Raw genomic sequence first — 25,683 nt, 5'->3', positions numbered from 1 at the left:
ATTCAGAACAGAAGAAAAGGTAAAGAGTTTTCCAGACAAGCAAGAACTAAGGAGTTTATCACCAATAAACTGGCCTTACAAGAAATGTTAAAGAGACTTATTTAAGTGGAAAAGAAAAGACTACAAATAGGAATAAGAAAATTATCAAAGGAAAAACAAAATCACCGATAAAGGCAAATATACAGTAAAAGTAGCAGATCAACCACCTATGAAGCTACTATGAAAGTCGAAAGACAAAAGTACTAAAATCGTCTATTTCCATGAAGAGGTTAAGGGATACACACACACACGAGGTTAACTATGATATCAAAAACATAAAATGTGAGGGGAGGGGAATAAAAAGAGTAGGGCTCTTAGTGAGAGATCAAACTTAAGAGACCATCAACTTAATATAGATTCCTATTTACACAGGTTATTATATATGAATGTCATGGTAATCACAAAACAGAAACCTACATAAATACACAAAAACTTAAGAAAAAGGAACCCAAACATAATTCTAAAGAAAGCCATCAAATCAGAAGGTAAGAGAGCAAGAGAAGAAGAAAGGAACAGAGAACTACTAAAACACCCAGAAAAAAAGTAACAAAATGGCAATAAGTAAGTACTTATCAAGAGCTACTTTAAATATCAATGGACTAAATGTTCCAATCAAAAGACATAGGGTGGCTAAATGGATAAAAAAACAGGAGGCGGAGTCAAGATGGCGGCGTAGGCAGACTCTGAACTCACCTCCTCCCGTGGACACAGCCAATTTACAACTACTCGTGGAAAAATTACCCCTGAGACAGAACTGAAAACTGGATAAGAGGAACTCCTGCAACAACGGACAATCCTAACTGGGGTAGAAGAGGCAGAGACTCCCTTCTGGAGAGGAAAAACGCCGCCTTCACAAGCCGCCAGCTTCACGGCCGCCGGGAGCAGCTCACAGGTACGCAGCCTCCCTGGAGGCGCGGGGCCCTGAGCCGGGGAGCGCCCCCGCTGTGGGCATTTTGTGGACCCAGCACAATTGAGACCAGCAGCATAATATCTGACTTTGCCTGCTACTAAAGCATTGGGTAGCACCCCCAGAAAACCCGGTTCACAAAGAAACTAAAACTGGCTCTTAAAGGGCCCACGCACAAACTCACCTGCTCCAGAAAGCATCCTAAAATCACCAGAAAGAAAGGTGCACAGTGCTTGGTGACAAGAGACTCACCTAATAGGCCCTGAGTGCATCTCGGTGAGGGGTGAGACCTCTCCAGGGACTGGGACATTGGCGGCGGCCATTGTTGTGGCCTGGTGTGAGCGTGCTGACACAGACGCCATTGGAGTTCTCCCTGAGACCTGCTAGCCCAGGGTCTGCTCCACCCGCTAGAGCACCGATTTAATCCAGCTCAGCCAGGGCAGGCAGCCCACCCTAGAGACTAGCCCCACCCAACAACAAGCCCTCAGGCAACGTGTGGGCCTGCATAGATTGGTGACTGGATTCTCTGCAGCCTGGCAACTGAGCCGACTTGAGCGGGGCAGGGTGTGCACAAGGAGCGGGTGGAGAGTGTGGGGCGGTGGCAGAGTGTGTGGGGCTCCCGCCGTGGAGAGACTGGGTCCACTTGGGGAGGTCGGGGCACTCACACGGGGCAGGACTGTGTTGACTGTGTGTGTGGACCTGTGGGTGGCAGGGCTTCTCAGCCACAGAAGACTTGTACTTCTCAAAGACCCACATAGGAGGTTTGCTCCACCATCCAAAACCTGAAACAATTGGGTGCTCCTGTGCCTGAGGCCAGCCACACCCAGCTGCAATCCTCAGAGAGCTGACAAGAGACCTAAAGGCTGGAGGCTTATAGCAATTATAAGACTCTGAGCCTAACAACCTGCCACACTGGGGGCCTACTCACTTAAAAGAAATACTGCAACACAAATGTGGTATTAGAACTTGCAGCCAACTGTACTGGGGCTCCCCACAGCTGATAAAGAGACTGAAGGGCCCACAACAACTACAAGCAGCTGAGCATTACAACAGCTGGCCAGGAGCATAACTCAGCCTCCCTGGGCGCCTACAGGGAGAGCAAACAGGCCACAGCAGAAGGATACACGTAGCCCACATAGGGGTCACCCCTGGAACATTGAGAACTGAGGGAAGCACACTGGAAGCCTCCTAAGCCATCACTTACATAAGGTCACCTATCCAAGAGCAGGAGACGTAGCTGACCTACCTAATACGTAGACACAAGCACAGGGAAAGAGGCAAAATGAAGAGGCAAAAGAATACATTCCAAGTAAGGGAACAGGACAAAACCCCAGAAAAGGAACTTAGTGAAACAGAAATGAGCAACCTACCCGACAGAGAGTTCAAACTAAGAGTGTTAAGGATGCTCACTGATCTGGGGAGAAGAATAGATGGACTCAGTGAGAATGTCAACAAAGAAATGGAAGATATAAAAAGAACCAATCAGAAATGAAGAATACAATACTGGAAATGAAAAACTCATTAGAGGGACTCAAAAGCAGAGTAGAGGATACAGAAGAACGGATCTGTGAGCTGGAAGAAAGACTAGAAGAAATTACCCAAGGTGAACAGGTAAAAGAGAAAAGAATTAAAAAGAGTGAGGACAGTCTAAGGGACCTCTGGGACAACATCAAGCACACTAACATCCGTGTTATAGGTGTCCCGGAAGGAGAAGAACGAGACAAGGGGGCAGAGAATCTATTTCAAGAAATAATAGATGAAAACTTCCCTAACCTAAGGAAGGAAACAGACATCCAGGTACAGGAGGCACAGAGAGCCCCAAACAAGATAAACCCAAAGAGGCCCACACCAAGACACATCATAATCAAAATGTCCAGAATTAAAGATAAAGAGAGAATCCTAAAAGCCGCAAGAGAATGTCAAGTTACATACAAAGGAAACCCCATAAGGCTATCAGCTGACTTCTCAGCAGAAACCTTACAGGCTAGAAGAGAATGGCATGATATATTTAAAGTGCAAAAAGGAAAGAACTTACAGCCAAGAATACTCTACCCAGCAAGGTTATCGTTCAAAATGGAAAGAGAGATCAAAATTTTCCCAGATAAGCAAAAATTAAAGGAGTTTGTCACCAAGAAACCAGTGTTACAAGAAATGTTAAAGGGACTGATTTAAGGGGAAAAGAGAAGACCACAAATAGGAAAAATTATCTATTTCCACGATTAGAACGTAATGGATACAAATGCACAAAAAGAGGTTGGATATGATATCAAAAACATAAAAGGAGGGAGGAGGGTAGTTAAAGAGTACAGCTTTCAGACAGAGGTCAAACTAAAGTGACCATCAATTCTGTATAGAAGAAGTAAGGAACAGAGAAGGACTACTAAAACACTGAGAAAAAAAAAAAAAAAATTTAAAAATGGCAGTAAGTACATACTTATCAATAGCTACTTTAAACGTCAATGGACTAAATGCTCCAATTAAAAGGCATAGGGTGGCTGACTGGATAAAAACAAGACCCATATATATGCTGCATACAAGAGACACACTTCAGACCTAGAGACACTCACAAACTGCAAGTGAAGGGATGGAAAAAGATACTCCACGCAAATGGCAATGAAAAGAAAGCTGGGGTAGCAGTACTCATATCAGACAAAATAGACTTTAAAACAAAAACTGTAAAACGAGACAAAGAAGGGCATTACATAATGATCAAGGGAACAATCCAACAAGAGGATATAACACTTGTAAATATCTACGCACTCCAATGTAGGTGCACCTAAATATATAAAGCAATTATTAACAGACATAAAAACAGAAATAGACAGTAACACAATAATAGTAGGGGACTTTAACACTCCACTTACACCAACGGATAGATCATCCAAACAGAAGATCAATAAGGAAACATTGGCCTTAAACGACACACTAGAACAGATGGACCTAGTAGATATATACAGAGCATTCCATCCAAAAACCGAAGAATACACGTTCTTTTCAAATGCACATGGAACGTTCTCCAGGATTGATCACATATTAGGCCACAAAACAAGTCTCCATAAATTTAAGAAGATTGAAATAATACCAAGCATCTTTTCTGACCACAAAGGTATGAAACTAGAAATCAACTATAGGAAGAAAATCAGAAAAGCCACAAATACATGGAGATTAAACAAAATGCTACTGAACAACGACTGGGTTAATGAAGAAATCAAAGAAGAAATCAAAAATACCTGGAGACAAATGAAAATGAAAATACGACATGCCAGAATTTATGGGATACAGCAAAAGCGGTTCTAAGAGGGAAGTTTATAGCAATACAGGCCTATCTCAACAAACAAGAAAAATCTCAAATAAACAATCTAACAATGCACCTAAAGGAACTGGAAAAAGAAGAACAAACAAAGCCCAAAATCAGTAGAAGAAGGGAAATAATAAAAATCAGAGCAGAAATAAATGAAATAGAGACCAAAAACAATAGAAAAATTAATAAAACCAAGAGCTGGTTCTTTGAAAAGATCAACAAAATAGACAAACCTTTAGCTAGACTCACCAAGAAAAAAAGAGAGAAGGCACAAATAAGTAAAATCAGAAATGAAAGAGGAGTGGTTACAACAGACACCTCAGAAATACAAAAGATTATAAGAAAATACTATGAAAAACTATATGCCAACCAATTCGACAATCTGGAAGAAATGGATAAATTCTTAGAATCATACAACCTTCCAAAACTGGATCAAGAAGAAGTAGAGAATTTGAATAGACCAATCACCAGTAAGGAGATCGAAACAGTAATCAAAAACCTCCCCAAAAATAAAAGTCCAGGACCAGACGGCTTCCCTGGTGAATTCTACCAAACATTCAAAGAAGACTTAATACCTATCCTTCTCAAACTCTTCCAAAAAATTGAGGAGGGGGGGAAGCTCCCTAACTCATTCTACGAAGCTGACATTACCCTGATACCAAAACCAGACAAGGACAACACAAAAAAAGAAAATTACAGGCCAATATCACTGATGAACATCGATGCGAAAATCCTCAACAAAATACTAGCAAATCGCGTACAACAATATGTTAAAAAGATTATACACCGTGATCAGGTGGGATTTATTCCAGGTATGCAGGGATGGTTTAACATTCGCAAATCAATCAACGTAATACACCACATTAATAAAATGAAGAACAAAAATCACATGATCATCTCAATAGATGCAGAGAAAGCATTTGACAAGATCCAGCATCCATTTATGATAAAAACTCTGAATAAAATGGGTATAGAAGGAAAGTACCTCAACATAATAAAGACCATATATGAGAAACCCACAGCTAATATCATCCTCAATGGTGAAAAACTGAAAGCTATCCCTCTAAGAACAGGAACCAGACAAGGATGCCCACTGTCACCACTCCTATTTAACATAGTATTGGAAGTCCTAGCCAGAGCAATCAGGCAAGAGAAAGAAATAAAAGGGATCCAAATTGGAAAGGAAGAAGTGAAACTGTCACTATTTGCAGATGACATGATTTTATATATAGAAAACCCTAAAGCATCCACCAGAAAACTTTTAGAAGTAATAAACGAATATGGGAAAGTTGCAGGATACAAAATCAACATACAAAAATCAGTTGCATTTCTGTACACTAACAACGAAGTAGCAGAAAGAGAAATTTAAGAATACCGTCCCATTTACAATTGCAACAAAAAGAATAAAATACCTAGGAATAAACTTAACCAAAGAGGTGAAAGATCTGTACACCGAAAACTATAAAACATTTCTGAAAGAAATTGAAGAAGACACAAAGAAATGGAAAGATATTCCGTGCTCTTGGATTGGAAGAATTAACATAGTTAAGATGTCCATACTTCCTAAAGCCATCTATAGATTCAATGCAATCCCTATCAAAGTTCCAACAACATTTTTCACAGAAATAGAACAAAGAATCCTAAAATTTATATGGAACAACAAAAGACCCCGAATAGCTAAAGGAATCCTGAGAAAAAAGAACAAAGCTGGAGGTATCACACTCCCTGATTTCAAAATATACTACAAAGCTATAGTAACCAAAACATCATGGTACTGGCACAAAAACAGGCACACAGGTCAGTGGAACAGAATTGAGAGCCCAGAAATAAACCCACACATCTATGGACAGCTAATTTTTGACAAGGGAGCCAAGAACATATAATGGAGAAATGAAAGTCTCTTCAGTAAATGGTGTTGAGAAAACTGGACAGCCACATGCAAAAGAATGAAAGTAGACCATTATCTCACACCCTATGCAAAAATTAACTCAAAATGGATTAGAGACTTGAATATAAGACCTGAAACCATAAAACTTCTAGAAAAAACCATGGGCAGTACATTCTTTGACATCGATCTTAGCAGCGTATTTTTGAACACCTTATCTCACCAGGCAAGAGAAACAAAAGAAAAAATAAACAAATCAAACTACGTCAAACTAAAAAGCTTCTGCACAGCAAAGGAAACCATCAACAAAACGAAAAGACAACCTAACAATTGGGAGAAGATATTTGCAAACCGTATATCCGATAAGGAGTTAATATCCAAAATATGTAAAGAACTCATATAACTAAAGAACAATAAACAAACAACCCAATTAAAAAATGGGCAAAAGATCTGACCAGATCTTTTTCCAAAGAAAATATGCAGATGGCCAACAGGCAAATGAAAAGATGTTCAACATCACTAGTTAATAGGGAAATACAAATCAAAACTACAATGAGATATCACCTAAAGCCTGTCAGAATGGCTATAATTAACAAGACAAGAAATAACAAGTGTTGGAGGGGATGTGGAGAAAAGGGAACTCTCATACACTGCTGGTGGGAATGCAAACTGCTACAGATACTATGGAGAACAGTATGGAGATTCCTCACAAAATTAAGAATAGAACTACCATGTGTTCCAGCTATTCCACTGTTGAGTATTTATCCAAAGAACATAAAAAGACGAAGTCATAAAGATCTGTGCACCCCTATGTTCATTGCAGCATTGTTCACAATAGCGAAGACTTAGAAACAACCTATGCGCCCATCAAGAGATGAATGGATTAAGAATATGTGGTATATATACACGATGGAATACTACTTAGCTATAAAATAAAATGAAATCTTGCCATATGCAACAACATGGATGGACCTTGAGGGTATTATGCTAAGGGAAATAAGTCAGACGGAAAAAGTCAAATACTGTATGATCTCATTCATGAGTAGAAGATAAAAACAACAACAATAGCAAACAGGGCCGGCCCTGTGGCTTAGCAGTTAAGTGCGCATGCTCCGCTGCCGGCGGCCCGGGTTCGGATCCCGGGCGCACACCGACACACCGCTTCTCCGGCCATGCTGAGGCCACGTCCCACATACAGCAACTAGAAGGATGTGCAACTATGACATACAACTATCTACTGGGGCTTTGGGGGGAAAATAAATAAATAAATAAAATCTTTAAAAAAAAAAAACACAATAGCAAACAAACACATAGATACAGAAATTAGATTGGTTGTTACCAGAGGGGAAGAGGAGAAGAAGGACGGCTGAAAGGGTGACAGGGCACATGTGTGTACGGTGGGGGGATGGTAATTAGTCTTTGGGTGGTGAACATGATGTAGTCTACTCAGAAGTCAAAATACAATGATGTACATCTGAAATTTATGTAATGTTATAAACCAATGTTACCTCAATAAGTAAATAATAAAAAAAAAAGTATAAGGAACAAGGAGAAGAAAAACAGAAAATAAATAAGGAACAAGGAAATAAGTACACAGCCCAGAGCTGGCTTGGCATTTGGGGGCTGGCTGGATAGACTGCATTTGTGGTCAAGAGGAGCATTTACAGGGACAGGAGAGTTAACCTAAGTTTCAGTTTGCTGACGTGGCACCCTGGGCAGGAACGGCTCCATCTTGGGCCTAGAAAGTCATTTCAACGATGGTGACGTGGTATCCCCAACCTTTTCTCTCTGAGGATAGAGCTTCTCAGCAGGCAAATGTTCATGGTTGCTTCAGTGTAAAGTTCTAGATGGATTTTGTGAAGTGAGAAATAACTTTTTGTTTTGTTTTATTGTGTTAGCCTTCCTTATTTGAAGTAGGAAGAAGTGAATTTTGGTTGGCATGATTTAGTTAATACCCAAATTTTAAAAGTTTCTTGTATAGCAGTGAGTTAGTAGGTATCAGGATCTACGTTTTCTGTGTCCATCTGTCATCTTAGAATCTACTTTGAGATGAGTATTGATTATGTAGTAAGCAAAAGTTTGACTATAGCTTGCCCATATGGGAAAACATGCAGTGACTTCCTCTCTCACTGGCTGGTAGTCTTTTGTGTAGTACATAAATAGTACACAGATACTGTAAATTTTCTTGATTCTTCTTCTTCTTCTTTTTTTTTTTTTGTGAGGAAGATCAGCCCTGAGCTAACATCCGTGCTAATCCTCCTCTTTTTGCTGAGGAAGACCGGCTCTGAGCTAACATCTATTGCCAATCCTCCTCCTTCTTTCTTCCCCAAAGCCCCAGTAGATAGTTGTATGTCATAGTTGCACATCCTTCTAGTTGCTGTATGTGGGACACGGCCTCAGCATGGCCAGAGATGTGGTGCATCGGTGCGCGCCCAGGATCTGAACCCGGGCCGCCAGTAGCGGAGCGCACGCGCTTAACCACTAAGCCACCAGGCCAGCCCTTCTTGATTCTTCTTGAGCCTATGATTTTCATTAATTTTTAGCCATCCGAGCTGGGTTTGAAATGCTCATTTTAATTTCCCATTGTGAATTTTGATATATTCATGAGCACAAAACTCACTGCTGCCCATTCTGGTTGCTCTGATGGTGGGGCCAGCTGACTGAAGAGGTGAGGCTCCTGCTTATCACCTGCTGGTCACTCTGAGTGACCATTAGAACAGGAAAAGGTGGTGTGTAGGTCTCCAGGAGACTGACTCGATGCCTGCTGCTTTTAGGACTCTCTCTTGCCTCTCTAACTCTATATCTAACTCTGACTTTATATTACAAACGACCTGTGTTCACCAAAGAATAGGCCTTTTGGTCTCTGCCCGTTGAGCCTTCTGGTGGTGAAAAGGGACTCTGGGGAGTTGGCAGGCCGCACTTACAGAGGGTATTCTGTCAGTCTTCACCCTCCTGGAATAAAGATTTAGTAGGAATATATAATACCTGGTTTTCTTTGAGTCCATTCTAAAATGAATGCACCAGGACTGGATTCATTTTCCTCAAATGCACACTCTCTTGAGTGGCAGTGCATGGTTGCTGCCTCCCCTCGAAAAATCCCTCCCTATGGGGGTAGTTACATAGATTGTGCACAAAAATGTACTTAATCTCTAATGCAAGATGTATGTAAGAATTTACTCGCTTCTGGAGACTTTATTAAGTTTCAGAGGGACGAGCTACATCCTGAAAGGGTATTAAACTCAGTATTAGAGAGTATCCAACCATATCAAGGAATATTAAGAATAGAGGCAGTCTCTACATTTCCAACACAGCTGCTGTAATCTGTTGTCCTTTTGTATGTTCCCACTGGCTGGGAGCTTGAGTCGTCAATGATCAGCCAATCACGGACCTTTGCAAAATGAACTTGCCAGTCTGGGGGGAAGCACTCTTGGAAGCATTCAGGTGCTGTATTGATGAATGGGCATCACCCCCCTGAGATCAACTGTATTTCTTTCTTCTACTTGGTGGGCTGATAGTTAATATCTGGTCACCTGAAGTGAACCTCAGCACTAACAGTTCTTCCTTCTAACATCTTGCTAGGAAATTTTATCCCTTATGAGTAAGGTGAGTAGACTAATTATTTGTTTGTTTATTTTTTAATTTGATGTCCTTTTAGATTATACATCCTAAAACTGATGATCAAAGAAATCGATTACAAGAGGCTTGCAAAGACATCCTGCTGTTTAAGAACTTGGATCCGGTAAGATAAATCTCAACAATAGAAATGGGTTTTTTCAGTGTCACTGTGAGGAACTGTGCAAGGTCTTGGGTTTTACTCTCTTTACAAGCTAATGTCACTCGGGGCAATGTAAAGGCTTCACGTGGATGCCTGCACACACAGCAGGTTGTGTCATAGGAGGGGAATACTGAGCTCGGGAGGTCCACTACTGTTAGACAGGAGTCACCAGGCCTGCTGTTTCTGGGGAGAACGTTGTCTCATCCCCCAAGGTTGCTTGCTACAAACATAGCCCTGAGAGATGGCACAGGTGAGGAGAGGTTGGGATCTTGTGTTCTCTGTGCACCCAGCAGGAACATGCAGGGATACTCAGGGCCCATGGTGTTACTGCCTCTCTCAACAGCCAGTAATAGTAATTATATTTTAAGATATAATTTTTATATTATACATATTTTTAAAGTAACATTTTACTTGGCTTTAAAGATGGGGGAATTTTGTTGTTCTTGGTAAGGATTTTGAAATTTATAGTTGGTTTTGGGTCTATTTCTAGAGTACCCTCTTGCAGTATGAGTGAGCATGCTGTTCAGATTTTGCCCTGCACTCTGCCCTAAATGTTCTGTTTCCTTCACCGCAAATTATGCTTATTCGTTGCACTATGGTCACTTGGAAAAGAACCCCTACTGCCATGTTCCAAATATGAAAACCAAGTTAACTTTTGTAACTTACATCAACTTTTTTTTGGTCAAACTCAATATCTTACAGTTTTCAGATTGATGCCCTAGAGAAGAAAGCATAAATCAAGACCCACTCTTCTTAAGATGAGGTCTTGTTAAAAAGGCCGTTTTTTTTTTTAAGAGGAGAGGATGGCCTCAGACATGTACATGGAAAGCTTATTTATTTATTTGGTGAGGAAGATTGGCCCTGAGCTAACATTCATGCCCATCTTCCTCTATTTTGTACGTGAGTCACTGCCACAGCATGGCTGGTGAGTGGGGTATGTCCTAACCCAGGATCTGAACCTGCGAACCCAGGCCGCAGGCCTCCGAAGCAGAGCACACGGAACGTTAACTGCTCGGCCACTGGGCAAGGCCCAAAAAGTCCGTTTTTATAAAGAGGAGAGTACTGCATCTTACTGAGTCTTCTACACTGGGTCATATTGCACCCTGAAATACTATAAAAAGCTCCTTTGTTTCTAATGCCATTTATGTTTACATCATGTCCTCCAGGAACAAGGATTACATTTTATGACTTTGAATATCTCGTTTTAGGACCACACATTATGAGTTTATCTCTCCATCTGTGAGTCCAGATTATAGGCTCTGACAGGCCTGAGCTGACCATACCAAAGATCCATCACTCACTTTATCCGCCCATTTTCTTGAGGGCGGGAACTTTATCTTTTACATCCTTATGTCACTCTTTAGGTAGCGTATGCCACTCAAGGCTCTCTACACAGAATAGGCTCTCAAAAAGAAAACATGGGACAAAGACAAGAATGTTTTGAGTTATTGTTTTGTATTTATCTAGGTGTACATATTTAATAATAAATTACATTTTGGGATATGTTTGTTACTTGTAATAAAATGATGGTCTTTAAGTGATCTCAAACTCAAGTCTTGCTACAAGTTACACCAACCCTTTGAATACTCTCATAGCATGAATTAAGCCTGTTTAGAGTGGCCCTTCTGAGTTTATTCACTCAGTTCATTCAACCCCCATTTACCAGTAGCATCCCTGTACCAGGAATGGTGGTCAATGTGGAAGAAACAAAGGTTGTCAGTACCTGGGTTGGTATTGAAGCTGGCCTGCAGATCCTATGTGTTCTCTAAGGCAAGAGCCTCTTGTCCGCCTTGATCCAGGTCCTCCGGAATAATCACTGAGTTTGCAAAACTGGGTGATTCTCTAAAGAATGGGGTTGCTGCTTGTTCTCTGTAATAATGGAAGAATAAGAAATGGAATTGATAGAAAATTTGGCAATTTTGTTTATGAATGGAAAAATTTCCTTGTAGTATTGCATAGTGGAATAAGTGACTGAAGGGATTTGTAAAATTTTTATGGGCTTCTAAATCATCCCATATCTCGAATGATAATGATTCTGTGAAAATAAAGGTCACCAAACTGTGTGATCTCTAATGATCACCCACCTCTATGAGTCCACATACAATTTTATATATGTGTGTGTGTGTGTATAAGATGATAACTTTGGTATTGGAATTAAACTAATTTAGTATTTGACTCTTTTGCTCCAAATAGACACAGAAGACAGCTATAAAATTAAGCTTTAGTTTAAGTCTTAGAGTTAGGCTTCAACCAGGGGGATTCTCTGTTTTTCACCTAGAACTTTACATGGGAGAATTTCACGGGGTCACCAGAAACAGTGCTTCTCAAGCTTTAACGTGCCTGTCGTCAGAGGGTCTTGTGAAAGTGCAGATTCTTGTTCAATGGCGGGCCTGAGAGTCTGCATTTTTCATGAGCTCCCAGGCCATGTCGATGCTGCTGGCCACGAGAACCAAATGTGACAATGTCTAGTTCAGTATTTTGGTACTACCATATGTTATTTTGTTTGCATACTTCCCCATTCAATCGAACCAGAATCGTAATGCTTCAGCAGGGACTCAACAGTGATATTCTGGTGTCCATACACTAAGTGATAAACGGGCGTGAATGAAATAACTGCCAGTTATACTTTCCCAAGATGCTGCCTATTGGATGGATTTTCCTTGTCATTTCAACATTAGCTCTTTTAAAGCATTCTGAAAAGTGCAGTCACATTTAAAATTATTTAAAAAAACTTTTGCTGGTATATTCTGGCAAAGAGCATCTTTAAAGTGATTATTAACAGGAATTTTTTTAGACTTTTTTACTGCTCTGTTAATCTTCAATATATATATTTTAAAAGCCAGTTCATGAAATTACCAAGTTCGTGAATTATCATCATTGACTGTTTTATAGGGAAGAAGCAAGCTTATTTACATGGTTGTTTCCAAAAGATCCTTTTTTGGATTTGAGCTCACACCATATTGATATATTTCCCTACTCAAATCCTCCTAGGGATGATGCAGAGTATGGATAAGTAAACATTTATTTTTCTCAACAAGTTAACACCTAGAATAAAAAATTTATCCCCAAACATGGCAGATTGAAGGTTTTAGGTTAAGCTCATATTTTAAGCAGCCTTCTAGATTTTTATGATATACATTTTTTACAATAACCCAAATGCATTTAAATTGAATTGCATATTCAACTTATGTAATCTGCTTATCATACAGCAGCTCCTTTCCGTTGAATTCCTTGACTACCGACTATGTTCCAAGGCCTGTATAAAGTGTTGCAGGCCACAAAATACTTAGACTTGGTTCTTGTTCTCTTGCAACTTATAATTTGATAAAAGATTCAAATACACGTACCAGGCAATTTGGTAAAACATGATAAATGCTGTAATATGGTCAGGGCACTAGGAGAGGATGTGGGTCTCTTAGCCTCACCTGAGGATTCACGAAGCTGGAGAGGCCACCTGAGCTGAGCCTCAGAAAATGAGTAGGAAATTGTCAGTTGAAGAAAAGTGCAGAGTGGGGGACATCCAGGGATGGGAGCTGAGATATGCGTGCGGTGTCATGAGGGCCCGTTCTTAAGTGCCACCCTGTGGCATTGGACACCTGCTGTAGGCAGTGGACAGGCCCAGTTGAAGCATTTTAAGCAGAGAATGGAACAGTCAGATGTGTCTGAGGTCAGCGTGGTAGCAGTGTGGAGGGGCGAGTTAAAGGCAGGAGCGGGACAGGGCAGGAACAAAGGAATGGAGCTCAGGGAGGAAGCCATGCCATGATCCAGGGAAAAGAAATGGGCCTAACTGGGGAAGTGGGGAAAAGGGATGGTCTTGTAAAATATTCAGGGTGAGAAGTTGGTACTTGGTGATTGAGTGAATCGGGAAAGAGTCTAGGATGACTCCCAGTGTCTAGCTGAAATGACTGTGAAGGTGGTACCTTTTCCTGAAATGGGAAAACTTGAAGGAGGAAGGGGAAGCACTAATTACTAACTTGCGAAAAGAGTGATCTTGGCTTTGTATCTACTATCTCATTTGAATTTCCTGAAGTCATTATTTATCTTGAAAATCTTGCACCTCCCAGGCCTCAGAACATTTTTCCTTGGAGTACTGTATATTCATAACGTCGAGCACAGCATTTATAATTATTAATCTCTTTGAAGATATTCTTTTAATGAATATTTTAATGCTCGACTCAGTAGGCCATTTTTCTTCTGAAATATGTCTAATTTGAGGCAAACTGAAATAATTTTCCTGTGCTATATGATAGGCTCTTTCATTAATGGAGAGTAAATTGTTATTTTTTAAGTGAGTCAGAGTTCTTTTACTGAGCTCAGTCTCGAATTTGCATTCTGCAGGAGAATAAGATGTGAATTTCCTGCCGTAGTTGTCAGTCATCGTGATCAGCCTCTGCATATTAAATATTTCCTAAGTTCTTTTTGCTCTGTGCATAATTATAGGGAAATTACATTTTGATTGACTAGAACAGACACATGTCACATAGAGAAGTTCTAGAAGAAATAATTGTTCTGCATTTTATCAGGAATTACTTTTTCATATGTCTGTGTATGAATTCTTAAGCTTTATAATGTTTTAAAATGCAGCTAATTCCAAGGTAACGAAAAAATGTACTATAGCAATGTATTTCGTCTTTTTCTCCATTTGACATTTAGAGCCAGAGCTAATCGATGAAGCTGATATTACCCCTCCGTCTTCCCTAAAAGAGTTGAAATATAAATAATAAGCAAAACAAAATATTAGTAAACCATTTAATCAACCTTCAGAATTTTGATAGTTGACCATATGTTGCCTGAGTTGATGAACTCATTTGGGTGAAATGGTCCCTGTGGAGCCAATTAGCACCACATTGAGAAAGCACTGTTTTACTGCCACATTGGCTTCATCCTCAACCCTAGCTGCTGTTCCACAAACAGATGCCAGAGTTCACACAGGGACCCAGGGACAGGATGAAAACCACTTTCTGCAAACCCACCACCATCATTTTTCCAAAATTTTTTCTCAGCTAACGTAAAGATGCAGTATTATGCTCTCTGTTTAAATGAAAAGTTTGGTTTTTTAATTAATTAAAAATTTTAAATCACTATACAGATACAATTAACAAAAATTCAAAAAGAACAAATGAGTGGTCAGTGAAAGGAAATCTCCCTTCCATCTCTGTCTCCCAGCAACCCATTTTCTCAGGAGCCCAGTTCTTTTAGCACTGTCATGTATATTTTTCCAGGGTTATGCTATGCATATGCAAGTATATTCTTTTTAAAATTTTGGTGGCAGCAAACTCTACGGTGTTCTGCCCTGTCCTTTTTTTACTTAACAATGTATCAGTATTTATAGAGATTCCATATTCTTTTTAAAAATTATTTTCATCAGTATTTATTTATTTATGAAAGTTTAAAGTGGTAATATTTATGTATTATAAAGCTAACCCATGAAAACACATTAACATTTTGCTGTTGTCCAATGGGTTAAAATTGTATATATCACAAGGAGGGGCCCAAATAACCAAAATAATATTGAAAAAGAAGAACAAAGTTAAAGGACTCATACTTCCCAATTTCAAAGCTTTTACTACAAAGCTACAGTAATCAAAACAATGAGTACTGGCATAGGGATAGACATACAGAACAATGGACTAGAATTGAGAGTCTAGAAACAAACCTATACACCTGTGGCCAACTGATTTTCAACAAGGTGCCAGGACTGTTCAATGGGGAAGAAATGGTCCCTTCAACAAATGGTGCTGGGACAACTGGATAGCCACACCCAAAAAACAAAGTTGGCCCCCTACTTCACACCATATACAAAAATTAACTCCAACTGGATCCAAGACCTAAGTGTAAGAGCTAAAACCATAAAACTCTTAGAAGAAAACACAGGGGTAAGTCTTCCTGACCTTGGATTTAGCGATGGATTCTTAGATAGACACCAAAAACAGGAGCAAGGAAAAAAAGAGATAAATTGGACCTCATAAGAAATTTTGTGCATCAAAGGACAATATCAAAAAAAGGAAAAAGACAACCTACAGAATGGGAGAAAACATTTGCAAATCATATATGTGATAGGGGGTCTAGTATCCAGAATATATAAAGAACTCTTACACCTCAACAACAGAAAGACAAAATTTAAAAATTAGCAAATAGACATTTCTCCAAAAAAGATATGCAAATGACCAACAAGCACATGAAAAGATTCTCAACATGGTTAGTCATTAGGGAAATGAAAATCAAACCACAATGAAATACCACTTAACTCCCACTAGGATGGGTATAATAAAAATAAATAAATAACAAGTGTTGATGAGGATATAGAGAAATTGGAACCCTAGCACATTGCTGGTGGGAAAGTAAAAATGGTTCAGGAGCTGTGGAAAACAGCTTGTGGTTCCTCAAAAAGTTAAACATAGAATTACCATATGACCTAGCATTCCATTCCGAGGTATAGAACCAAAAGAATTGAAAACAGGTATTCAAACAAATACTTGTATATGAATGTTCATAGCCCCACTATACACAATAGCCAAAAGATGGAAACCACCCAAGTGTCCATCGATGGAAGAATAAACAAATTGTGATATATCCAAAGAATGGATTATTATTCATCCGTAAAAGGAAATGAAGTATGATATATGCTACAACAGGGATGAGCCTTGAAAACATTATGCTGAGTGAAATAAGCCAGACACAAAAGATTGCATATTGTGTGAGTCCATTATATAAAATATCCAGGGGAGGCGGGCCCCGTGGCTTAGCGGTTAAGTGCGCGCGCTCCGCTGCTGGCGGCCCGGGTTCAGATCCCAGGTGTGCACTGACGCACCGCTTGTCAGGCCATGCTGTGGCGGTGTCCCACATAAAGTGGAGCAAGATGGGCACGGATGTTAGCCCAGGGCCAGTCTTCCTCAGCAAAAAGAGGAGGATTGGCATGGATGTTAGCTCAGGGCTGATCTTCCTCACACACACACAAAATAATAATAAAAAAAGAAGGATGCAATTAAATCAGCTGTGTACAGAATCAGTCACTGAAGCACCTCCACAAAATTCTGGGTTCCACAAAACACAGTTTGAAAAGCACTGAGCTCTTTTGATGGCATGTGGAAGATGGAGAGCCTGCTTTGAGCACTGCCCTCAAGTAACAGCTCTCATTCTTATGTCTTTACGTTGTGCCAAAATCTCCATGAAACTTCCACCCAGCAGTCCCAGTTCTAGCCTCTAGAATCACAGCATCATCGGTGTGACAGAAGATGGCACATGGGTTCACATGTAGGTCTTCTTTTCTCACCTCAATGCCCACACTTTCCTCAACTGTTCCCCCTGTGGCAGGTTTTCACATTTCCTGACTACCTTCTTTGAGTGTTCTCTTGCTTGTCAGTGACTCCGTTGAAAGATAAATGTCTTAAACTCCCACATTCTTTTTTATAGCTGCATAGATTTCCGACGTGTGGAGATACCAAACTCATTTATGCAGTGTCCTGTGGATAAACAGTAGTTTGTTTCCAATCTTTTGCTGTTATGATGCTGCAATGAAAAATGCTGGTGTGCATGTCATTTCATAACTATCTGTCAAATAGCTTCCTAGAAAAGGAATAAGGAGGAGGGTATGCATATTTGAAATTTTATTAAATATTGACAACTTGCCCTCTGTAGAGTTTGTTCCATTCTACCTTCCCATCAGCCGTCTGTGTGAGAATGCCTCTTTCCCATACCATGTCCAACACGGTGTGTTAGTCTCACTTTTTTTTTTTTTTTAATCTAACAGGTCAAAAATGATATCTCATTTCTATTTTAATTTGCATTTCTCTTTATTCTGAGAGAAGTTAAACTTTTTTTTGTATTTTTAAGATAAAAAATATAAAATGCACCCCTTTTCTGGAAGCTTTGCAGATTTCTTCATCTTTGGTGTTCTAAAACCACATTGTCATATTAGTGTGGTTTGGTCATCAAATGTGCTGGACTCTTTCAGTCTGAGAACTTATGTCCTTTGGATCTGGAAAATGCATCCTATATTTCTTTGATTACTTTTTCCCCTTTGTTTTCTGTATTATCACTTTCTCTGGAACTCTTATCTTTTCATCTCTTTATCAGCTTTCTTTGAACTTTTTGGTTTTAATTTATCTTCCTGCCCCTTTACTTTTTACAAAATTTTGTAATGGTGGGTACATGTCATTATGCATTTGTCAGAACCCATAGAGTGTACAGCAGCAAGAGTGAGCCCTAATATGAACTGTGGACTTTGAGTGATTATAATGTGTCAGTGTAGGTTCATCGACTGTAGCCAATGTACCCTCTGCTGGGGGACGTTGATAGTAAGGGAGAGCTGCTGGAGTGGATGAGCGTATATGAGAACTCTCTATACTTTTGTGCTCAATTTTGCTGTGAATCTAAAACTGTTCTAAAAAATAAAATATTTAAAAGGAAGAAAAAATTTTGGCAGTCATGTTTTTAATTGCCAACTTACTCATTTTTCTCTGATTTCCTGTTTTTCTAAATGTTCTATTTTTCATCCCATGCATCTTGAATATCTCTGGGTATACAAAGTAGAACTTTCTAAAAGCTCTCTGCTGCTCCTGAATTCTCTGTCTCATCTGGTGCTATTTTGCAGTTTATCTTAGTCTCGTAGGCTACCAGAGGGGCCACCCAAAGCTGACTTAGAGCTCTGGATAAGTAGGGCAGGCCTGTCAACCAACATACTGTTTAGGTTGAGCGCACAGGGAGCCAGCTGTTACATGGGGGACCCCTAAATCCGAGCAGGTGAAGGTCCTTGTTCTAGGGCACCAGTTTTCACAGTGACTGTTCTAGTTCTCTCTCATTTGTTCAGTTTCTGCTGAGAACCTGCCTCTGATCTTTTGTCTGGGAAGAGTTGGGGTCAATACTTGTGTGCTAGGTGTTCTGTGTTCAGGATGGAGGCATTGGAAGGAAGGTATCAGCTGGTGGCGTAGGACTCTGCATCAGTCTACTCATTTTCAGCTGTCTCAGTCCCATCCTTACCGAACCGTGTTTCCCAGTCTGCAGCCTGGTGGTGCTCTGACAGGTGGTTGCCCCCATGCTGCAGGTCCATCTGCCCAACTCTGGGCTGCACCCCTCTTTGCCACCCCCATGTCACTCACCTTTGCTCTATAAGTCTCTCCTCCATCCATCAATTTCCCTTCCCATACTCTGTATTTTTGTGGATTCATACCCTCATATTCCCTGTGAAATGTTAACGGGGTCTCAGAAAGAAGAGGGTCAATGTGGTCTGTTCATGCGTTTGATCCAGAATATCTTATTTCTTCACCTTTTCTCCTTCCACTTGCATCTTTTCCCCGTCTAATCTATCTTCAGCTCCTTAATTTACTTGTGATGATAGTTGATTCTGGCCTAGGCAGTTAGTGTTGTGCCCCCCTTTTTTTTTTAAGTGGTTATTTTTTTTATTGATGTTTTAATAGTTTATAACATTGTGAAACTTGGGGTTGTACATTTTTGTTTGTCCTTCACCATATACATGTCTCCCTTCACCCCTTGTGCCACCCCCCACCCCCATTGCCCCTGGTAACCACAATATAGTTTTCTCTGTCCATGTGTTGGTTTATATTCCACATATGAGTGAGATCATGCAGTGTTTGTCTTTCTCTTTCTGGCTTATTTCGCTTAACATAATACCCTCCAGGCGCATCCATGTTGTTGCAAATGGGACGATTTTGTCTTTTTTTTATGGCTGAGTAGTATTCCATTGTATATATATACCACATCTTCTTGATCCAGTCATCAGTCGAGGGACATTTAGGGTGCTTCCACTTCTTGGCTATAGTGAATAATGCTGCAATGAACATAGGGGTGCATAAGCTTCTTTGGATTGTTGATTTCAGGTTCATCGGATAGACCCCCGTAATGGGATAGCTGGATCATAGGATATTTCTATTTTTAATTCTTTGAGGAATCTCCATACCGTTTTCCATAGAGGCTGCACCAGTTTGCATTCCCACCAGCTGTGTATGAGGGTTCCTGTTTCTCTACATGCTCTCCAACATTTGTTGTTTTTTGTCTTGGTGATTATAGCTATTCTAACGGGCGTGAGGTGATATCTTAGTGTTGTTTTGATTTGCATTTCCCTGATGATTAGTGATGTTGAACATCTTTTCATGTGCCTATTTGCCATCTGTATATCTTCTTTGGAGAAGTGTCTGTTCATTTCCTCTGCCCATTTTTTGATCAGGTTGTTTGTTTTTTTGTGGTTCAGTTGTGTGAGTTCTTTATATATTATAGATATATAATATCCATAATATATATCCTTGTCAGATATATGTCTTGCAAATATTTTCTCCCAGCTGGTGGGTTGTCTGTTCACCTTGATTCTGGTTTCATTTGTCTTGTAGAAGCTCTTTAATCTGATCAAGTCCCACTTGCTTATTTTTTCTTTAGTTTCCCTAGTCTGGGTAGGCATGTCATCCAAAAAGATTCCTTTATGACCAATGTCAAATAGTGTGTTGCCTATATTTTCTTCTATGCGTTTTATAGTTTCAGGTCTCACCTTCAGGTCTTTGATCCATTTTGAGTTAATTTTTGTGAATGGCAATAGCAGATGATCCACTTTCATTGTTTTGCATGTGGCTCTCCAGTTTTCCCAACACCATTTATTGAAGAGACTTTCCTTTCTCCATATGTTCTTAGCTCCTTTGTCAAAAATTAGCTGTCTGTATATGTGTGGTTTTATTTCTGGGCTTTCAATTCTGTTCCATTGATCTGTGTGTCTGTTTTTGTACCAGTACCATGCTGTTTTGATTACTGTTGCTTTGTAGTATGTTTTGAAGTCAGGGATTGTGATGCCTCCAGCTTTGTTCTTTTTTCTTAGGATTGCTTTAGCTATTCGGGGTCTTTTGTTGACCCATATGAATTTGAGTATTTTTTCTATTTCTGTGAAGAATGTCTTTGGGATTCTGATTAGGATTGCATTGAATCTGTAGATTGCTTTAGGTAATATAGACATTTTAACTATGTTTATTCTTCCAATTCATGTGCATGGGATGTCTTTCCATTTCTTTATGTCATCATTGATTTCTTTGAATAATGTCTTGTAGTTTTCATTGTATAGGTCTTTCACCTCCTTGGTAAGATTTATTCTTAGATATTTTATTCTTTTTGAAGCAATTGTAAATGGTATTATCTTTTTGAGCTCTCTTTCTATTAGTTTGTTATTAGCATACAGAAATGCAACTGATTTTTGTAGATTGATTTTGTACCCTGCGACATTGCTGTAGTTGTTGATTATTTCTAATAGTTTTCCAACAGATTCTTTAGGCTTTTCTATATATAATATCATGTCATCTGCAAATAGTGAGAGTTTCACTTCTTCGTTGCCTATTTGGATTTCTTTTATTCCTTTTTCTTTTATTCCTTTAATTGCTCTGGCCAAAACCTCCAGTACTATGTTGAATAGGAGTGGTGAGAGTGGGCAGCCCTGCCTCATTCCTGTTCTCAGAGGAATGGCTTTCAGTCTTTCCCCGTTGAGTATGATGTTGGCTGTGGGTTTGTCATAAATAGGCTTTATTATGTTGAGGTACTTTCCTTCTATACCCATTTTGTTGAGAGTTTTTGTCATAAATGGATGTTGTATCTTGTCAAATGCCTTCTCTGCGTCTATTGAGATGATCATGTGGTTTTTATTCTTTGTTTTGTTGATGTGATGTATCACGTTGATTGATTTGCGGATGTTGAACCATCCCTGCGTCCCTGGTATAAATCCCGCTTGATCATGGTGTATGATCTTTTTAATGTATTGTTGTATTCGGTTTGCCAATATTTTGTTGAGGATTTTTGCATCAATGTTCATCAGCAATATTGGCCTGTAATTTTCTTTCTTTGTATTGTCTTTGTCTGGTTTTGGTATCAGGGTGATGTTGGCCTCGTAGAATGATTTAGGAAGTGTTCCATCTTCCTCTATTTTTTGGAATAGTTTAAGAAGGATGGGTATTAAATCTTCTTTGAATGTTTGGTAAAATTCACTGGAGAAGCCATCTGGTCCTGGACTTTTATTTTTTGGGAGGTTTTTGATTACTATTTCAATCTCTTGTTATTTGTCTAGTCAGATTCTCCATTTCTTCTTGGTTCAATTTTGGGAGGTTGTATAAATCTAAGAATTTATCCATTTCTTCTAGATTGTCCAATTTGTTGGCATATAATTTATCATAGTGTTCTTTTATAATCCTTGTATTTCCGTGGTATCAGTTGTAATTTCTCCTCTTTCATTTCTAATTTTATTTACTTGAGTCTTTTCTCTTTTTTTCTTAGTAAGTCTGGCTAAGGTTTTGTCAATTTTGTTTTTCTTCTCAAAGAACTAATTCTTTGTTTCATTAATCCTTTCTACTGTTTTTTTGGTCTCAATTTCATTTATTTCTGCTCTGATTTTTATCATTTCTCTCCTTCTGCTGACTTTGGGCTTTGTTTTTTAATCCATCCTGCCACTCTGTATCTTTTGATTGGAGAGTTCAATCCATTTACATTTAGGGTAATTATTGATATTGAGGGCTTAATGTTGCTGTTTTGTCACTTATTTTCTGGTTCTTTTGCATTTTCTTTGTTTCTTGTCCCATTTGTTTCAGACTGCCAATTCAGTTTGGTTGTTCTGTCTTATGACTCTTCTAGTTTTCTCTTTGTTTATCATATGTAATTTTGTTTTGATTATTTGTTTAGTGGTTACCTTGAGGTTTGTATAAAAAATCTTGTGTATGAGATAGTCCATTATCTGATGGCCTCTTATTTCCCTATACTAAGTCCATTCAATCACTTACCTCTTCCCTTTCTAACTCGTTCTTGTTATACCTTATTCTATCTTGTGTTGTGGGTGTGTGTTTACAGTGATGAGGTTATATTTATTTTTGGTGAATTCCTTCCTTTGATCTTTGATTTTGGTATTTAAGTGGTTGCTAACCTATTCCGGTAAAGATCTACTATTTTTCTGATTTTGTCTACCTATTTTTATCCTTGCTCCAAGCTTTGTATTCCCTTTCTTTTCTTTTTTTCAGGCCTGAGGGCCTTCTTGAGTATTTCTTGTAGTGGTGGTCTCGTGGCCATGAACTCCCTTAGCTTTTGTTTATCTGGGAAAGTTACTATTTCTCCATCATATTTGAAGGATATTTTTGCTGGATAGAGTATTCTTGGCTGAAAGTTTTTGTCTTTCGGTATTTTGAATATATCATTCCAGTCTCTCCTAGCTTGTAAAGTTTCTGTTGAGAAATCCGCTGAGAGCCTGATGGGAGTTTCTTTGTAATTTTTTGTTTTTGTCTAGCTGCCCTTAATATTGTTTCTTTGTCATTGACTTTGACCAGCCTTACCACTACATGTTGTGGAGAGGGCCTTTGCCTGTTGATGTATTTAGGTGACCTATTGGCTTCACTTACTGGTATTTCCTGCTCCTTCCCCAGACTTGGGAAGTTCTCAGCTATTATTTCCTTGAATAGGCTCTCTGTTCCTCTTTCCCTCTCTTCTCCCTCAGGAATACCTATAATTCTTATGTTACATTTCCTAATAGAGTCAGATATTTCTCGGAGACTTTCTTCATTTCTTTTTAGTCTTAGTTCTCTCTCCTCTTCCATCTGGAGCATATCTGTATTCCCATCCTCTATAATGCTAATTCTTTCTTCCATATTGTCAGCTCTGTTTTTTAAAGATTCCAGATTCTCCTTTATCTCCTCCATCGTGTTCTTTATCTCCATCAGTACTGATTGGTTTTTCTTTATGATTTCAATCTCTTTTGTGAAGAAACTCCTAATCTCATTGAATTGTTTGTATTATCTCGTATTTCGTTGACTTTTTTTATGAGAGCTATTTTGAAATCTCTATCATTTAGGCTATGGATTTCTGTGTCTTCAGGGTTGGTTTCTGGGTGCTTGTCATTTTCCTTCTGGTCTGGTGATTTCATGTACCTTTGCATTGTGGTTCCTGTGTTGGCTTTGTTTTTCCTCATCCTGGCAATATCTGGTTGCAATTTCCACCGCCACCACCGTGTGGGGGTTAAGGGCTGTGTAGTCTGAGCCCCCCACGCTCTGTCCTGGCTGTTCGCTGCAGTCCATGGCCGCTTAGTCTGGTCTGGTCGGCTGAGCTGCAGTGTCCGGCATGGGGGCGGGGGAGGCTCTCTCTTTTGCCCACTGGGTCCTTGGCGTCGGGGGGCTTCTCACTCGCCACTCGTTATCCGCTCTTCTGGGGTGCTGTGTTGTGCCGTTTTTATACTCACAGATAGGGACTTGATCCAGTGCTGGGGCTGGTAAGTGGCCACAAATAACCCCCGAAGTCCTGGGACTTGTCTGTGGCTGTGCGCTGCACTATTTCTCCATATCCATTCGTTCCATCTGTTCTGAGGCCTTTGAATTGTTCCTGTATTTGTTCTGAGGGAAGATTTCTTTCATCTCCTAGCTTATTCTGTTCAGCTGAAGTTTATCTTTAAGCCTTGTCAACCACACTTTAGCAGAATAAAAATTTTAGATAGTTTAAGTAGTTGTTGAATAATAGGCTGGATGTTTCGGGCTTCAGTTTTGATAAATCTGTCCTAGGGAAGTAAATGGTTGCTTCTTGAAGAGAACCTTAGTGACGAAGGATAGTGATAGGATGTTTGCCACAAGTGCTTTTGGTTTGGCTTTTGTTGTTTCTCTGTTTGGTTTGGTTTTGTTTTTGCTGCTAAACCAGAAAGCACTGGAGTCAGGATTTGAATTCACTGAGTATTTAGGTAATCTTCATAAATTCTAGTGATGACTAATAGAGGGACGTTTAACAACAGACATCTTTAAAAGACAGTTGCACTAGTTTTTTACTAACCTGGTCATTTTAGTTGCTAAGATTATATTTCACAGGGTTATGTGGTGGTTTGGTGGTTAATTTTTCATATTTAAGTGGTGATAGCTGGAAATATTCTGAAATAGACTAATTATAATTACTTTCATTCAGATACTGAATATGAGAGTAAATATATAATCATCTCATTTGTGTATGATAAGGAAGACTGTACTGGGTATTTTTTTGACAAGACTTAATGGCAATAGTGATATTTCCATTTCTTTGAGCTTGTTCATAGAAATATAAAGCTAATTATTGTTCCTTAAGCAAAGATGATCTAGATAAACATAAAGAATATATCTTTTTTTTTTTAATAGGAGCAGATGTCTCAAGTCTTAGATGCCATGTTTGAAAAATTGGTCAAAGAAGGGGAACATGTAATTGATCAAGGTGATGACGGTGACAACTTCTACGTAATCGATAGGTAAGTTTTGTGTAACTTCACCACTGAAATGTAATGAACCTTTTGTGTAAAATCTCAGTGGTTATTATAACGACTGACAAATTAATATATGAAAGTTGCTATTGCCTCTTCTCTCTTATTACTGCATAACAGACGCTATAAACCTGCTGTGAGTACATGCAGTGAAGCCATACTAGATCGTGAAAGGAGGCCTACTTTATGAAGACTGGTGATGTTTGGTTGGTTTAATCTATACATCTCGGTCATTTACTGTGAGCCTCCCTATTTGTGAACTTCTATTTGAGAGGTAGTTAGTATGCAGTAGATGCCTATCAGTAAAAATAGGAGCATAATGCAGCATCCAGGCTAGTAAATCACAGTATAACTCAATCTGTGTTCTATTTTTCAAAATGTTCTTTTTTATCAACTGCAAAGCAAAACATGCTCATTTGAATTTTAAAAATTCAAATATTTCAGAGGAGCATGAGGTGAAAAGTCAGTCTCTCTTCCTACTGCTTCAGCACCATCTAGTCAGTAATCTATATGTCCTTCCAGAAATTGTTTATGCATCATTATATTT

The 25,683-nt window shown here is 39.2% G+C and overlaps 1 protein-coding gene across 3 annotated transcripts in view; it reads left to right on the top strand.

Moving 5' to 3' along the window:
* Positions 1 to 25,683, top strand: part of PRKAR2B (protein kinase cAMP-dependent type II regulatory subunit beta) — a 107,257-nt gene that overhangs the window by 65,706 nt on the left and 15,868 nt on the right. For 2 of the 3 annotated variants that reach the window (XM_087438633.1, XM_004439292.3), the window contains exons 4-5: positions 9,788 to 9,871; positions 25,018 to 25,124. In XM_087438633.1, the coding sequence (XP_087294759.1) occupies positions 9,788 to 9,871; positions 25,018 to 25,124 (191 nt within the window). The remainder of the gene's footprint in view (positions 1 to 9,787; positions 9,872 to 25,017; positions 25,125 to 25,683) is intronic. The other variant, XM_087438587.1, reaches the window with a different exon arrangement.

This window comes from Ceratotherium simum, chromosome 1 (assembly GCF_057802395.1).
Source record: "Ceratotherium simum simum isolate JZ-2026a chromosome 1, ASM5780239v1, whole genome shotgun sequence".
Classification (NCBI taxonomy): domain Eukaryota; kingdom Metazoa; phylum Chordata; class Mammalia; order Perissodactyla; family Rhinocerotidae; genus Ceratotherium; species Ceratotherium simum.
This window is presented reverse-complemented; position numbering and strand designations above follow the sequence as displayed.